This window comes from Ilyonectria robusta (assembly GCF_021365365.1).
Source record: "Ilyonectria robusta strain PMI_751 chromosome Unknown BGZ61scaffold_17, whole genome shotgun sequence".
NCBI lineage: Eukaryota > Fungi > Ascomycota > Sordariomycetes > Hypocreales > Nectriaceae > Ilyonectria > Ilyonectria robusta.
The window spans coordinates 151239-165156 of record NW_025764451.1 but is presented as its reverse complement, the minus strand read 5'-3'; the positions used below and the strand labels follow the sequence as shown (position 1 = coordinate 165156).

Genomic DNA, 13918 nt, shown 5'->3' with positions numbered 1-13918 from the left:
ACCCCCGAAGCGATAGCTACGATGAACATATCCTTACACTCTTGACTCTCAGGTGCTTTCCCACTCTTGAAGATCCCGATGCGTCTTATCAAAACGGATACTCTTGAAGTGCAAGAGTTTATTGCTGACGATGACATCCCTCGATATGCAATATTCTCTCACACATGGGCTGATGAAGAAGTAAAGTACGAAGAGATGCTTGACTCTTCGCGCTTCCACAAGAAAGGTTATCAGAAGATCACCTACGCTTGTCAACAAGCTGTGTCAGATGGTCTAGATTGGATGTGGATTGACAGGTAACGAAATTTCATGCCGTTTTATGTCCATCCAGACCGGTATTTTTCCTCATCCTAACATTTCTAGTTGTTGTATCGACAAGCGAAGCAGTGCAGAGCTATCGGAAGCTATCAATTCTATGTACCGCTGGTACGAGGCGGCTGCTGTCTGCTACGTCTACCTAGCAGACGTCTGCTCTACTCTAGACTCCGAACAAGGTCTACTCGAGTTCAGAAACAGCCGGTGGTTCACCCGTGGATGGACATTGCAGGAGCTTCTGGCACCTCGAAATGTTTTGTTCTTCTCCCAGAGCTGGACCCATCTTGGAAACCGGGAGAGCTTGCAGACCTTGATCTGTGGTATTACTGGAATCGAACCAAATTTTTTATTAGGTCAGGATTTGGATTTCGCGAGCGTTGCAAAGAAAATGTCGTGGGCGGCTCATCGAAACACCTCTCGAATTGAGGACATTGCCTATTGTCTGTTAGGGATTTTCGACGTCAATATGCCACTTCTGTACGGCGAAGGGAAGAAATCCTTTCTCCGGTTGCAGGAGGAGGTATATCGGGCCTCTGGAGATGACTCAATATTTTCGTGGGGTAGTCCTTACAGGTTGGACTCGTTCCTCCGGTCCAAAAGTCCAAGCCTAGATCACAAGCGATCAAGAGGTTCTGAAACTACTCAAGCCAAAATTCATCTCACAGCTGACGAACCTCTTCTTGGACTCCTGGCGGTTTCTCCGAAAGCGTTCAAAGATAATGGAAACATTATGCGCCTTCGTTCTTTCGAGAGCATTGGGGTTCCTCCCGTCTTTTTTGGCGGTGGAGTGCGCATCGGTCTTCCAATAGCGAAGCAAATTCTTCCGGATGGGAATTTGGTTGACTTACCGTGGTTGAAAGAGGCATCTGTGGCCATTCTGGGTTGTCGGATGGAGCGCGAACATCAAACCATCATCGGCTTGTTGCTCCGTCCATGGGGTGGCAAGTTCTCTGCCAGGTGCGGAAATCCAGTCATCCTTCGGACTGACTCGTACAATTTCTGGGACAAAGCCGATCCGTACCTAGAGAAACAGATCAAATTTTTCGATATCAAGGCCCCGAAGCATCATCCGAAGTATATGATCAGTCTCAGTCAAATCCCATACGCGGCAACAGGATATGCTTTGTCTCGTGTTAGATCGAATCAAGGTACCAAGTGGAACAAGAGAGACTACGTACTGGAATGCAATGACGGTGTTGACGCTCTCCTGGCCGCATTTGTGTTCAAGGCGAATGGAAAACAAGCATTCACAGTTATTCTAGCGCGTGGGACTAGAGGTGAATGGAGAAAGTACATGGAAGATAACATCCAGAATCTTCCTGTGGATAGCTCGGATCCGTATGGTTGGAAGCTGGCGCGTCAGCTAGCTGGAGATGCCGAGCCACAAGGACTCTTGGTAATCTGCGCACCTCTTGACATCGGGTTGAGCTTGCAAGACACGCCTTGGGCGGATGGCTGTTCCTCTGGCAACCCAACCTTCAAAGACGAGGGAGGGTTCGACAGACGCGCGATAGCTCGTGTCATGCAATCATCAAGGATCTGCTGGTTGCAAGAGAATGGGTCCATGAACCGCGAATTTAGGATGGATGACCTGAGGGTCAAGGTGAAGCTAGACTGGATGAAAGCTCCGACGGTAAATTCGGAGAACACTACAGTTGAGATTGAAGTACTTTAGTCTTGCCTTTTGTTTTCATTGCCGTCCTATCCCGGATGCTAGCACATTCATCCTGGCCACTCCCTTTGCCACAGCCCCGGCCCTCGTCCCGGTCATACTCTCCCCCGGGCCCTCCGTGCTTCGATAATACAAATCCTGTTCGCACCGACTCGCTTCTGCCAGCGTCTGTGATCAGCCATCAAGGATTCCCAAGTCTCTCCAATACCTGGGCGATCCGATCGTCAAGCTCTGCTAATTCTCGTCGCAGGTTGGCTGCTTCGCGTAAAATTTTGATTTCGCAGTAATTCAAAGACTGCTCATGGTCGTAGCGGCTTAACATACATACCTTAGACGGCTGATTATGCATGTCGAACGCCTAAGCCGCCAACGAGCAGGTTGGTCCGCCAGTCCTATCATCATGATGCGCAACGGATCACCTACGCACACGTGTAGTACCTCTCGACATGCTCATTAGAGCAACAAATACCAAATGTACTGGAATGTGAACTAGATTGTGTCAAGGCCCTATAGGGACTTCCCTCCGGTCGAAATAACATCCATCCAGCCGTATCCGATGGTGGACGTAGATCCGCTTCCCCAACCCTTAATCGTTCCCACAAACTGTGTCCCCGCCCATCACGCTATGATACATTCTTTCCACTCCTCCGCCGCCTTCTTAGTGGTGAGAAGCTTCTCTTACCGTGTAGAAGTTACCCAAGTCGTACCCGACCTCGTTCGTGCTCTTGTACCATCACAACATCCTCCTCTCTGGTCCCATCGGGTCCCCTGACACCTACTCTCTTCGGTTATATGAGCGAGGACTAGAGTTCTTTGATATATAGGTGGCCTTTACGAACTCGATGCATATCAGGGTGTGCTTGTTATTCCTTTCTTCCTTGCTAGAGGAATTAAGAGTTTGTGCCAACGAACACAACAAGGACAGCTGAATAGGTGGCCGTTGCAACCAGGGTCTCCACATTGGTCCCTTTTATGCCAAATGACATCCCGCATGCGAACATGACCATGAACAAAGCTGCTGTGATAAGGTTGTTCGTCTTGGACGGCCACAAGCTCATGAAACACATGGGTAGGACGAGAATCAAGATTGCCAGGATGGCCATGCATAGTCGTACAATCTTGTCTACAAAGGGCGATATCTCGATTGGCGGCTGTCCCTCTTCGTACTCCTTGTTGCGGTGAAGGCGCTCTTGCGCTGAATATGATAGCCGGCTTGGAAGCCAGCGGCGGAGTTTGTCGCGCAGGACATCGGGCGTAGGGTGGGCATTGCTGTGGAGGTAATAGTAGTGTGTTTCAAATGGTCGTGAATGCCGATACGATGTTGTCATGGAGATGAAGTTCCGCTTGAGTCGCTGCTTCCGGCGTTCCGCTGTGTGGTGGTCCAGCCGACGTTGCAAATGCACATAATTGTAGTTTTGAACTGCGGTGGCTATTAAGCTCTGTGGTCAGACTTCAGAGCATCGGATTCGTTGCACAATTGTTCTTTACTGTAATCATTTAATAACTTTTTGAGCCTTTCTGTGTCGACTGCGGCTCCCCGGGTCCGGAGGACATCCTCCTTGATGGAAATCAACTCATTTTGGAGCTGGACGATGTTGAGACGGTGGAGGAGCTCAAAGCCCATGAAGTGAAATATTTCCTCGTCTTGAATAGAGCTACAAACATAGCTGAAGAGTTCTGAGTGCCTAGGCACCTGTAGATTGTTGCTTGTCATTGAACACGGTATGCATAGACTCTGTTGTGGTCCCTGACGGACATTTGGCTCGAGGGGCGGTGGTTCCTTTATCTTTGTTCTCATTTGGGGAATTGCTCTTTGCATTCAGCCCTGGTCCTCTACACTGCCGCAGCACAGCCTACCCCTCGCCATGCCATTATTCGAGGGCACTCCCCTGCGCCCAGCCGTGTCGCCTCACTCTGGTTTCCATTGGCGATCAAAGACTGCCTGATGGCGGCACAGCCGAATCAGATTCTTCGCCACAACCGAATCGGATGCTTCGCCACAGTCGGCATAATTACCCCATAAAATGCCGCAAGCCCCTCGGTCTCGCCTTCACCCAGCGGGTCCGGTATCATTCCCAAGTCCATCTCGAAGATGTGCCGACGTGCTCTCTAATTGTCTTTGTTTGTACGTGAACCAGAGAGTTGCTACACTCGATGGATTGGTCACACACACCATCGACGGAACCAGCAGAGTCCGTTGCTAAGGGCGAACAGACCGAACAGATGGTGGGCAGTACAACACCCGTCACACATAGCCCACGCTCCATCATAGCCCGTCCGTTGTCTCATACCGACTCTATCAGAACCATTCGGCTAGAAAAAGATTACTCTCTTTGGCACGAAAAGTCATGCCGGCCTCTCATCGTCCAAATCATTCGAGGTCAAACGACTGATGGGGTACAGCGCCTCATGGAATCGGAACGCCTACTCAAAGAAGCCTTACGGCACCAAATCGAGCTGCGACAAGAAGAAGATAGAACACTAGACCTAAGCTTTCTGTCTTTTTCGAGCTTTGTATCTGATGTCGAATTCATACCGCTGCACTCGGCGGACGGACAACTCTATGGTGAGAGCCTTAAGTCGCTGGATACATCTCGCACGCCGCTCAGTTCGGAAACCTCGCATCACTCGACGGGCTCCTTCGCATCCCAGGTTTCTGACTCGGGGCTTAATGACCTCGAACAGAGCGCGGAGGTGCTTCTTCAAGATCTCCAGGAAGGCAAGGCCACGCTCTTACGTCGAGAGCAGGGGCGAACCCTGTCTGTGATTAGGAAATTCACTCCACTAATGGGAGAGGCCCAAGAACTCCATGACGCCCTGAATGCGGCTATATCCCAAGTTCGTGGGGCTCGACCGGACATGGCATCGATGGGTTTCTGTTAGTATTCCTCTTTGAGACATTCCGAGACCTCTATCTCGAAACGGTGCCGCATGGCAAATTATTATTTCATTCTTAGTTAACGACTTACAGCTGATTTAGGGGTGGAATTAAACATTAAGGGTGAGCTTTATAGAAACTCCTTGCTTCGGTACCTCGACAAAGCACCTCAGATCGACACTCTTAAGAACGACACCTCTCAGGGCGAGCCGCAGGTGGTTACGCCGAAGGAATGGGGGCAAAAGACCTTGTTTAACAAACTCAAGAAGGCCTTTGGAATTTCGAGGACAGCTCAAAGCGGAGAGGAGGGCTACCCTCGCTTAACCCAAGGACTAAATATCATCATGACGGAAGTGGGGAGAATAATTGACCGCGGAATAGCTCTACGAGAGTCGCTTTTGAGATCCGCTTACCCGCTCATGGACGATATAGCGACGGAACTTGCTCAGAGGGATGGAGTGGAGATTTTAGATAGTTTCCAAGAACATATGTTAGTACGACGGGTCTTTAAGCGCCCGGTCTGATTCTTAGGAATAAAGGGTATGAGATTTTCAGAATTTTATAATTAAGTTCAAATATCCAGGAAATATACCAACATAGGGACCGTTACACGCGAGGCGGACACATACAGGCATTTGCCAAACAAACAGTTCCAGATTGCCGAGCGGCATGGACCACCGAGGCATCACTGACTCGTCACTGGCTAACGTTCATCCCAATAGCCCATGAAAGTTAACCTTGTGGTATCACCGCAAAAACATGTCTGAATGAAAGAGAGGTGGGGAGGTGGTTTAATATAGGGCTTTCTCAAGGTCTCACCACTCTGTCATGCTTCCCCAGGACGAGGATGCTAGGCATGTCTCAGGAAGATGTGAAAAACCTGTGCCAGCTAAGAGAGACATGTGTGATATTCGCTACCATGCCTATTGCCGAGTGTGAGTCCGTCCATGAGTTTAGCCATCACCTGCAGAAGCTGATTTGCGATGGAGATATATTTGGCCAGCGAGAAAGTCTGACCTGGCGCCTAGCACCGTGGTGGCCTGCTCAAGCTGATTTGAACTGATGCAAAGACTTGTCCCATGCCCAATTAGTCCCACGATAGCCCATGACGGATAGACTGCGCGTTGACTTGATAAATCTGTCCATGAAGTTTGTCGCGCAAGCCCGGCCGTGTGATGTGAGTGATTCGTACACCTCGCCGAGTACATGTGTCTTTTGATGAGACCAAGTGTTGTTCCGATAAACTGTCGACGGAACAAGCTTTACGAGGACCGACACCCTTCTGAGCAAGCGCATTATCCCCAATTTACTAGGGCAACAACCACAGCTCGGGTTGGGTTCAGATGGATCGTATTCCTCTCTTGTTGCAGTACTCGGCTCAAACTTGACTTGATTGGCAACACCAAGAAATCCGATCTCCATAGCCACGCTCGGTTTGCATGTGACGATGGTGGTCATGATCGATGCTTTCGACGAATCCGACCGTGAAGACGATACTCAGGCCCCTGTTGGCTTTTGCCACAAGCAAAGCAGTTGATATCGGTTCGCCTAAAGTTCTTCGTAACGAGCAGACCAGAATACCTAATTCGCCTCGAGTTCAACGAAATTAGCGACACTTACCAGGATCTGGCTCTGCATCAGGTTGATGAGCGCGTCATCGAAGACGATATATCTAAGCTCTTAGAGCACAAGCTTTCAAGAACCAGAGATGAGTACAACAGATTAGTTCCCAAGGACCGGCAACTTTTGCCGGATTGGCCTGCCCAAACAAAGCTCCAGATCCTGGTCAAGATGTCCATTCCACTGTTTATTTTCGCTACAACCGTCTGCTGCTTTCTCCAGGATTGGAAACATGGCCGTCACCCAGATAAAAGCTTATAGAGATCCTTAAGTACCAGACCAGAAGCCAAACATCCAAATTGACACACGGATTGGCATACCAGACGCAGCGGGGCTCCGTGTGATGAACTTAAACCAGCAGCGTGATAGATCCGCATGTGCAATGATTGGAGGAATGCATTGAATAGTAATTATGTATGAATCATGCTTGCGATGGGCTGTTGGATGTATTGACAAGGTCAAGCGCAGGGGCTTTGGGCGGCTCCCATCCCTATTGGTTCGACGAGCATGTGAATCTGCAAGGTCACATCTGGTAGAACAGCAGCGGTTACGTCTGCATGATCAGTCATATGGCCCACTAATCAGGAATTATATGGCATGATGAAGGATCAAAGCGGGGTTGCGCAACGAACATAAGAGGACGGTTAGTCTCCGCCGAGATTCTTTCTTCGTTACCTTTCACTACCACCTCACGAGCGAGTTTACTCATGGAGGCCAAAACCACCACAAATCGGGGTCAATCCCCAAAAGAAGCGTTAACACAATTGGAAGGCCTGTTGGCTGAGAATCCTTTGCAAGTCGATGTGCGAGGACTTCACTCAAAACTTTGTGGCGAATATTGACGCAGATCACATAGGACGTTGAGCAAGACATCGACTCTGTCTTCAATGATTCGTCAGTTCTCGGCCCGTTTCTTAAATAGCCTCATTTAACTGTTCCTATAGAGAAGCATCCGTTAGCTACCTAGCATCTCTGAACTCGAGCGTTCTAAACTACAAGTAGGTGACGCACCGACTATTCGCGATATGTGGCCATGGCTAACGTCCAAACCTGTGTTTCATTTAGATACGAAGTTCGCAGTTCCGGTTACATGAAATACATTGCCATATGCTAATAACTACATAGAACGGGCGTCGATATCATGCGTTCCACGAAGGGGCGTACCTGGTGGTACTTATCCCCAGAGAAATCATGAGACTTGCGAGAAGTACTAACTAGATTCCTCATAGCCGAATGATGATGAAGAACAGGAACGAATGGACTTGGGGCACCACATTTACCGCCTCTCTCTTGGAGGAAAGCTGCACCTTGCTCCAATTGTCGACAACCCTCAGCGTGTGCTTGACCTGGGTACGGGGACTGGTATCTGGGCACTGGATTTTGCGGAGTAAGATCTTGATTTTTTGAACTCCTTTCATGCATTGTCTCCTACCAGAACACCTCTGATAAACTCGGATCTAGCGAGCATCCATCCGCAGAAGTACTCGGGACCGATCTAAGTCCCATACAACCTAAATGGTAACAATTCCTTGCTGCTATTATTCTAGAATGTCTTGACTCATGCGATATAGGACTCCACCGAATTGTAAATTTGAAGTTGATGATTTTGAATCGGACTGGGTGTACCACAAGCAGTTCGATTTCATACACGCCCGGGAATTAGAGGGGTGCATAGCCAACGACGACAGGCTGTTCCAGCAGGCCTTCAAGCACCTGGTTCCAGGCGGATACATTGAGCTACAGGCCGTTTATACTCGCTTCATCTCCGATGATGACACGGCCGGAAATGCTACAAATGCTCAGGTGTGGATGAAGAATATGTGCGAGGGAGCCGCCACATTTGGCAAGCCTCTTGACAATGCAATTGAATGGGAAGAAAAGTTGAGACGTGCAGGATTTGTGGAGGTCCAACAGCAAGTTCGCAAGGTCAAGATCAATCCATATTAATCTGGCTTACGTTGAAGTGATAGTACTGACAGGATCCAGATCCCAATTGGCGCGTGGCCCAAAGACCCAAAGCTCAAGGAGATTGGCAAGATTCAGGCTGTTCAGGAGAGTCGAGTAATAGACTCTTACACGCCTGCGCTTTTTTCACGCGTGCTGGGCTGGAGTGGAGAAGAGATACAGGCGCTTATAGCCAAGGTAAAGGATGATCTGAAGGATCCCTCAATTCATCTCTACCTCCCAGTGTATTTTGTTTGGGGTAAAAAGCCATAACCGGCATCTTTACTCTAGCACAAGATGATGGGCCTATGAAGGATCCCATGGTTCCTAAGCCATCCGCAGAATACTCTTTTTCCAAATATATTATTTAACAATGTCTTTACCGCACTTCTATAACAATCTTTGTACGGATCCACGCCTAACGCCCAGTGTTGCCTTTGGCAGTCATTTCATTCTTATTTACCCCTAAACCCATGCATAATATCATGATCAGCAACTCCGGAGTTCATAATGTCGGAGCGGATCTGGATCAACTTCAACCGGCCTATGATCCCGCCCAGGGATTGACCGAAGCCGAATCACTCCCACGACGAATTCTTGATTTATTTTCAGCCTCATCCTTACGTGGACGCTTTTTGATCTTCCGTCGGCGACGGTGGTGAACTGGCGTGGCATCGTGTCGAGCTGTTTCCGCATCTGGTCCCAGAGCACCAGCAAAACCACCTTCGCTAACCAAGGTGGCATCGTCAGCAATACCACCATCACTGTCTTCGCTGTTCAAATCGACTCGTTCTTCATCTTCGTCACGTTTCTGGCTAGTCCCCAAGACTCTCGGTGCACTTAATACAGGCGGCTTCTCAGCCATGCCAACCTTGGTCATGCTCCAGTCCCACCACCCAAGAGTGGGAGGAACCCACTGCCCGATGCCCACGACATAGTGTCTCTGCTCCTCGGGCAAGTTCAGCCAGACGAACTCTGTGTTACTGTTGACTCGCCCCTCCATGATAAAGTCGCCAATTTCCTCCGGGATCTTGAGCGCTTCGAGGATGAGGATCGGTTGGTATGCCGGGATGATAAGATGCAGCTTTACCGGCTTTTTTTGTCTGCCTTTTTCTTCTGCCCGACGCCCTTTTTCTTGAATGCGTCTTCTTGTTGCCAGCATAAAAAGGAAGACGGTGTCGATCTGGTTGGTATACCCACAAAATCGGGGGCCTGGTGGATTCTTTTCGAGAAGGTGGTAAAACTTGGGATACCAGTCGTCATCCGGATGATACAGGAAAAACAAATGTTCGCAGGTCGTGTCGTCGGAAGTTTGTCCGAGTCGCTCTCGGATCATTTCGTACACATACTGGGGAAATTCTTTTTGTGCGATGAGAGCGGTTTGAGCGGCAAGACTTGTTGAGATGTCTTTGAGCCTGGCGGCTATAATTTGGAGGACTTGGACTCCCTGGTAGGTCGGGACTATATTGGCGCCGATTCCAACAGTGATGGCGGCCATATTGAAATATGTAAATATCTTTGCGCTGTCGCAGATAGATTGGCCCATGACTTGCATGGCGGGGATGAAGTGGTTCAAGGTCTCAGCAGCCGAGTTCACGTTGTGGACTGCATCTCCGGCTTCGAGGAGGTGATAACCGGCTTGGATGGTCTTGACAAGCGGCATGGCTGTCTCGAGGGCATCGGTGACCCTCTTGAGAGCCTTCTCCCTCAGAGTCTTGTTGCCGAGCACCCATGTGGACAACTCTTTGACGCCCATGTTGACTTGGAGCGGGAGCCTATCCGAAGAGATCCGGATCGGCTAAAAACAAAGCAGAGAAATGCCCAGACTAAGGAATCATGGCATCGACCGGGAAGCAGAGGATTGAAGAACAGGCCATAAGCATGAGGCGACATCTGCTCCTCTTCACCGCCTTTGTGACCCCTTTCATGACGTGGCATCCACTATTTTGATGCCCAACAGGCAGTCGTATCAGAGATGGGGCTGTCTTGGCCTTCTGATTGGCTCATCGACTGGCTGGCGCGATTGTGCTTGTTAATGCAGCTGGCAAAAGTGGAACGCGTCTGTTATGCAGCGCTGGCATCGCGTCTGATGTGGCATAAATATTACCAGTTGCTGCAAAAAATAACACGTGAAGATAAGGACTAATCTAGTGAATGAATGAAGCCACGAATTATGTCGGGATATACAGTATTTAGGTAGTGTGCAAATGCTATCCAATAATTGTGCAGCATCCCTGGAGCATCGATTGTGTACAATGAATCTTAACATTGCCTTTTTCTCACAACACCAACTATTATAATGGCGTTATGTAAACCACGCGCGCTTTGGATGTAAGAAGCTGTCATAAGTTATTTACATTTCATCATTCTTTTTTTATTAGCTAATCGTGCTTGTATCTCTGCATCAGTAACCTACCTTCATCCTCTAGGGTAGCCGCCTTGCTATGAGCGGGCTGGACTGAGAACATCTCTCACCACCAAAATAACCGTTAATTTAAGTGAAATAGAGGACAATCGGGGACGGGAACCAAGCTTTAATAAGGACGGGAGTGTACCAGCTTACTGTAAGATATGAAAGTGGGTTTTTCATGGACAAGGTTGTACTATAACCCTCAGATCATCAGGAGTGACTCCATGCTCTGTTTTGGTGGGTTACCAGACAGCTTCGAATTGTGTTAAATTTACAGAAAAATCCGGGTATTTGACTTCTTGCTTTTATCGAGGCGTGATTTTACATACCATCCCTTCGTGAAAGAGCTCACAACGTCATGCCAGTGGCGACTTGAAGGATATGGCGCTGGCCCAGTGACGTCACCTTTCAGCCACTGAGGCGCAGGCCAAGCCATCTGAAAACCCTCCTTCGACGTTACCGGCACAAAATTCACGCCTGTACTCATCGTCGTGGTCGATTCGATTGCCATTGAGAGGAAAACCCCGGTTTCTTCGCTAGAACTACTTCAATTCGTTGGTACAGCTCATCTCTTCTGCTACCACCGGCTTTTCCGCCTGGCATGTCGCGCGATATTTGGGCAGTTCCGCTTCAGCTCAACAACTTCAACATCGTCTTGGCTCTGCTGGGCGGCTTCATCTCGCTGTTTGGCCTGGTCTCGTTTCTTCTCAAGGAGAATTACTATCTCTCTGAAGCTCGTAAGTTACTCCCCGATTCTGACCTGTACGCCACAGGGCTGCGGCCTTGACGCTTGACGACGTCTTGGCGGAGGAATTCTTGGCGACGACGTCTTGGCGGAATCTTGGCAGAATCTTGGTTGCTGACGCTGGTGTGAAACAGTCATTTCCCTTTTGGTCGGCCTCGCGTTTGGTCCTAATGGCGCAGACTTCATAAGACCCAAGGACTATGCGCAATGTTCCGTAGAGGGCATCTCCGATGAGGACTGTCAACGGAACCTCAATACCATCACTCTCAATTTCTCCCGCCTCGTCCTGGGCGTGCAGCTTGTCCTGGCAGGTGTCCAACTTCCGAGCAAGTACCTACGCATGGAATGGAAGTCTCTGAGTCTACTGCTGGGTCCGGGAATGACAGGCATGTGGATAGCCACAAGCCTCCTCGTCTGGGGTCTTTCTGGGACGTCTAGCGTTCTACACGCCCTCGCCATTGGCGCCTGTGTGACGCCAACGGATCCTGTACTCTCCGCCGTCATCGTCAAGGGAAAATTCGCCGATCAGAATATCCCAAAGGACCTCCAGGATCTTATCGTCGCCGAGTCGGGCGCCAACGACGGACTCGGATACCCGTTTCTTTTCTTTGCTTTGTATCTCATCAAGTATGTCGGCTCGGGTGCCACATCGGGCGGTGCCGGCGACGCCATGGGCCTGTGGTTCGCCTATACTTGGGGGTATACAATCATTCTGAGCATCTTGTATGGTGCTGTGGTCGGGTGGATAGCCAAGGAACTCCTTCACTGGGCCGAGGAGCACAACTACGTTGATCGCGAAAGTTTCCTCGTCTTTGCCATTGCCCTCGCCTTGTTTGTCCTCGGCACTTGCGGGCTGGTTGGAACCGATGACGTTCTTGCCTGTTTCATCGCTGGAAACACATTTACGTGGGATGACTGGTTCCGCCTGGAGACCAAAGACGACTCTCTGCAGCCAACAATCGACATGCTCCTCAACGTCACCATCTTTTTGTGGTATGGCGCATTCCTCCCCTGGGAAGACTTCGGCAGCAGCTCTGTCATCTCTACCTGGCGCGTGGTGGTCCTCGGTCTCCTCGTACTCCTCTTAAGGCGGTTGCCTTGGGTATTTCTCATGCATAAGCGTATCCCCCAGATCGTGGATACCAAACAGGCAATTTTTGTGGGCTTCTTTGGTCCCATTGGCGTCTCGGCCATCTTTTACCTGTTTATTACCCTCGAGTTCATCGAAGAGCATCTCACCGATGCGAATGGGATTACGAGGAGCGATGTGAAGGATCTCGGCGAGCTGGTTCGAATTATCGTCTGGTTTCTTACTGTTTGTAGTGTTGTAAGTACAACGTCAAACACTCCACCTCCGGGTTCTTCTCTGCTAATACAGTCATAGGTCATCCATGGATTGAGCATCCCGCTTGGAAAGTTGGGATATCTCGCGCCCAGGAGAGTCGGCCGGGTTCTCAGCGAGACGTTCAGCGATGAGCCACACTTGGTTGAAGCCCGACGAAAGATCCCCATTATTGGAAAATACCTGGTTGTTGAGCCCAAGCCAAGGGCTACGGGTCCTGTTGTCATATTGGACAGTCGGCCCCTTCATTCGCGACCTGTCGCACCGACCAGCCCTGCGGACGCGAATGCCCAGACTGATGCTACCACTGGTACCGACACTCCTGTAGTTGGCGAGTCCGGGACGACAACTCCTCGACGGGACCGTGAAATTCGATTTACGGATGAGGTGGTGTAGTGAAGCGAGGATCGCCAGGCTACGGAAACAGAACCCAACTGGCTTTTTTCCTCCGTGTTTAGGAACTCATTGTATTACGCGTAGCATTGCGATAGGTTGGTGGACATCGGAATTATAGATTAGGGTGGCATGCTACTGACCATAACTAGAATGTGTCGATCGAATTGGGCTGTCTATTGAAAAGCATATATTGTTTCGGGTATATAAATGATTTCACTAAAGCTCCTGTTGCTCGATTCAGTCACTCTGTGAGTAAATGTCGGAAGTGGTCCTCTGTATTTATACAGTGAAGTGGTGTATATTCGTTCCACTCAGTCATCGCTTATTTCAAGGTGTTCTATTTCATTTGCGAGGTTACGAGGACACCGAAATTGTCAAACTAGCACGATGAACAAGTTTTGCTTATCCGACAACCGTAACTCTACTGCTCGTGAGTGCTACTATTAGGAGAAGAAGTATATCCATCTGCGTTTGATTGCGTTCGTATTTGAAGGGTTGCGCTGCTTCCACCTCCCTAAATGGAATTTAACTAACCCTATCCAGCAGTTACTGTCCCTTCTTCTCTCCAGACATGGAATTGGTGGAACTGAGCATCG

At 49.5% G+C, this 13918-nt stretch overlaps 6 protein-coding genes across 6 annotated transcripts; 4 read left to right on the top strand and 2 right to left on the bottom strand.

Moving 5' to 3' along the window:
- The first annotated feature begins 22 nt into the window (after nucleotides 1-22).
- On the top strand, nucleotides 23-2025 carry BGZ61DRAFT_520067 (heterokaryon incompatibility protein-domain-containing protein). Its single transcript, XM_046252433.1, has 2 exons — nucleotides 23-296; nucleotides 364-2025. The coding sequence occupies exons 1-2, from the start codon at nucleotides 79-81 to the stop codon at nucleotides 1988-1990; spliced, it is 1845 nt and encodes a 614-aa protein (XP_046101015.1). The 5' UTR covers nucleotides 23-78; the 3' UTR covers nucleotides 1991-2025.
- A 508-nt stretch (nucleotides 2026-2533) lies between these two features.
- On the bottom strand, nucleotides 2534-3728 carry BGZ61DRAFT_507923 (uncharacterized protein). Its single transcript, XM_046251931.1, has 2 exons — nucleotides 3476-3728; nucleotides 2534-3416 (listed from the first exon to the last, which is right to left on the bottom strand). Exons 1-2 carry the CDS (start codon nucleotides 3699-3701, stop codon nucleotides 2878-2880), a joined length of 765 nt encoding a protein of 254 aa, XP_046101014.1. The 5' UTR covers nucleotides 3702-3728; the 3' UTR covers nucleotides 2534-2877.
- A 322-nt stretch (nucleotides 3729-4050) lies between these two features.
- BGZ61DRAFT_65561 (uncharacterized protein) lies at nucleotides 4051-5476 on the top strand. Its single transcript, XM_046256956.1, has 3 exons — nucleotides 4051-4112; nucleotides 4202-4865; nucleotides 4959-5476. Exons 2-3 carry the CDS (start codon nucleotides 4211-4213, stop codon nucleotides 5387-5389), a joined length of 1086 nt encoding a protein of 361 aa, XP_046101013.1. The 5' UTR covers nucleotides 4051-4112; nucleotides 4202-4210; the 3' UTR covers nucleotides 5390-5476.
- Nucleotides 5477-7169: 1693 nt separating this feature from the next.
- BGZ61DRAFT_456380 (S-adenosyl-L-methionine-dependent methyltransferase) lies at nucleotides 7170-8802 on the top strand. Its single transcript, XM_046246509.1, has 9 exons — nucleotides 7170-7288; nucleotides 7342-7379; nucleotides 7430-7483; nucleotides 7551-7557; nucleotides 7611-7655; nucleotides 7715-7872; nucleotides 7947-8003; nucleotides 8057-8411; nucleotides 8472-8802. The coding sequence occupies exons 1-9, from the start codon at nucleotides 7193-7195 to the stop codon at nucleotides 8700-8702; spliced, it is 1041 nt and encodes a 346-aa protein (XP_046101012.1). The 5' UTR covers nucleotides 7170-7192; the 3' UTR covers nucleotides 8703-8802.
- BGZ61DRAFT_456378 (uncharacterized protein) lies at nucleotides 8803-10327 on the bottom strand. The gene has a single exon (XM_046246508.1). It carries the CDS (start codon nucleotides 10183-10185, stop codon nucleotides 8974-8976), a length of 1212 nt encoding a protein of 403 aa, XP_046101011.1. The 5' UTR covers nucleotides 10186-10327; the 3' UTR covers nucleotides 8803-8973.
- Nucleotides 10328-11440: 1113 nt separating this feature from the next.
- On the top strand, nucleotides 11441-13322 carry BGZ61DRAFT_358915 (Sodium/hydrogen exchanger family-domain-containing protein; the record flags this gene model as incomplete). Its single annotated transcript, XM_046241017.1, has 3 exons — nucleotides 11441-11576; nucleotides 11719-12911; nucleotides 12969-13322. 3 exons carry the CDS (start codon nucleotides 11441-11443, stop codon nucleotides 13320-13322), a joined length of 1683 nt encoding a protein of 560 aa, XP_046101010.1.
- Nucleotides 13323-13918: the final 596 nt, after the last annotated feature.

What these genes read in the sequence shown, in the direction of transcription:
- BGZ61DRAFT_456378 (XM_046246508.1), bottom strand. Translation starts at nt 10,185, where the DNA reads ATGGGCGTCAAAGAGTTGTCCACATGGGTGCTCGGCAACAAGACTCTG.
- BGZ61DRAFT_456380 (XM_046246509.1), top strand. Translation starts at nt 7,193, where the DNA reads ATGGAGGCCAAAACCACCACAAATCGGGGTCAATCCCCAAAAGAAGCG. An exon ending in TGGGCACTGGATTTTGCGGA is followed by an intron (nt 7,873 to 7,946) that starts GTAAGATCTTGA and finishes ACTCGGATCTAG; the next exon opens with CGAGCATCCATCCGCAGAAG. An exon ending in TCCAACAGCAAGTTCGCAAG is followed by an intron (nt 8,412 to 8,471) that starts GTCAAGATCAAT and finishes GACAGGATCCAG; the next exon opens with ATCCCAATTGGCGCGTGGCC.
- BGZ61DRAFT_507923 (XM_046251931.1), bottom strand. Translation starts at nt 3,701, where the DNA reads ATGACAAGCAACAATCTACAGGTGCCTAGGCACTCAGAACTCTTCAGC. An exon ending in AAAGTTATTAAATGATTACA is followed by an intron (nt 3,417 to 3,475) that starts GTAAAGAACAAT and finishes AGAGCTTAATAG; the next exon opens with CCACCGCAGTTCAAAACTAC.
- BGZ61DRAFT_520067 (XM_046252433.1), top strand. Translation starts at nt 79, where the DNA reads ATGCGTCTTATCAAAACGGATACTCTTGAAGTGCAAGAGTTTATTGCT. An exon ending in GATTGGATGTGGATTGACAG is followed by an intron (nt 297 to 363) that starts GTAACGAAATTT and finishes TAACATTTCTAG; the next exon opens with TTGTTGTATCGACAAGCGAA.
- BGZ61DRAFT_65561 (XM_046256956.1), top strand. Translation starts at nt 4,211, where the DNA reads ATGGTGGGCAGTACAACACCCGTCACACATAGCCCACGCTCCATCATA. An exon ending in CATGGCATCGATGGGTTTCT is followed by an intron (nt 4,866 to 4,958) that starts GTTAGTATTCCT and finishes AACGACTTACAG; the next exon opens with CTGATTTAGGGGTGGAATTA.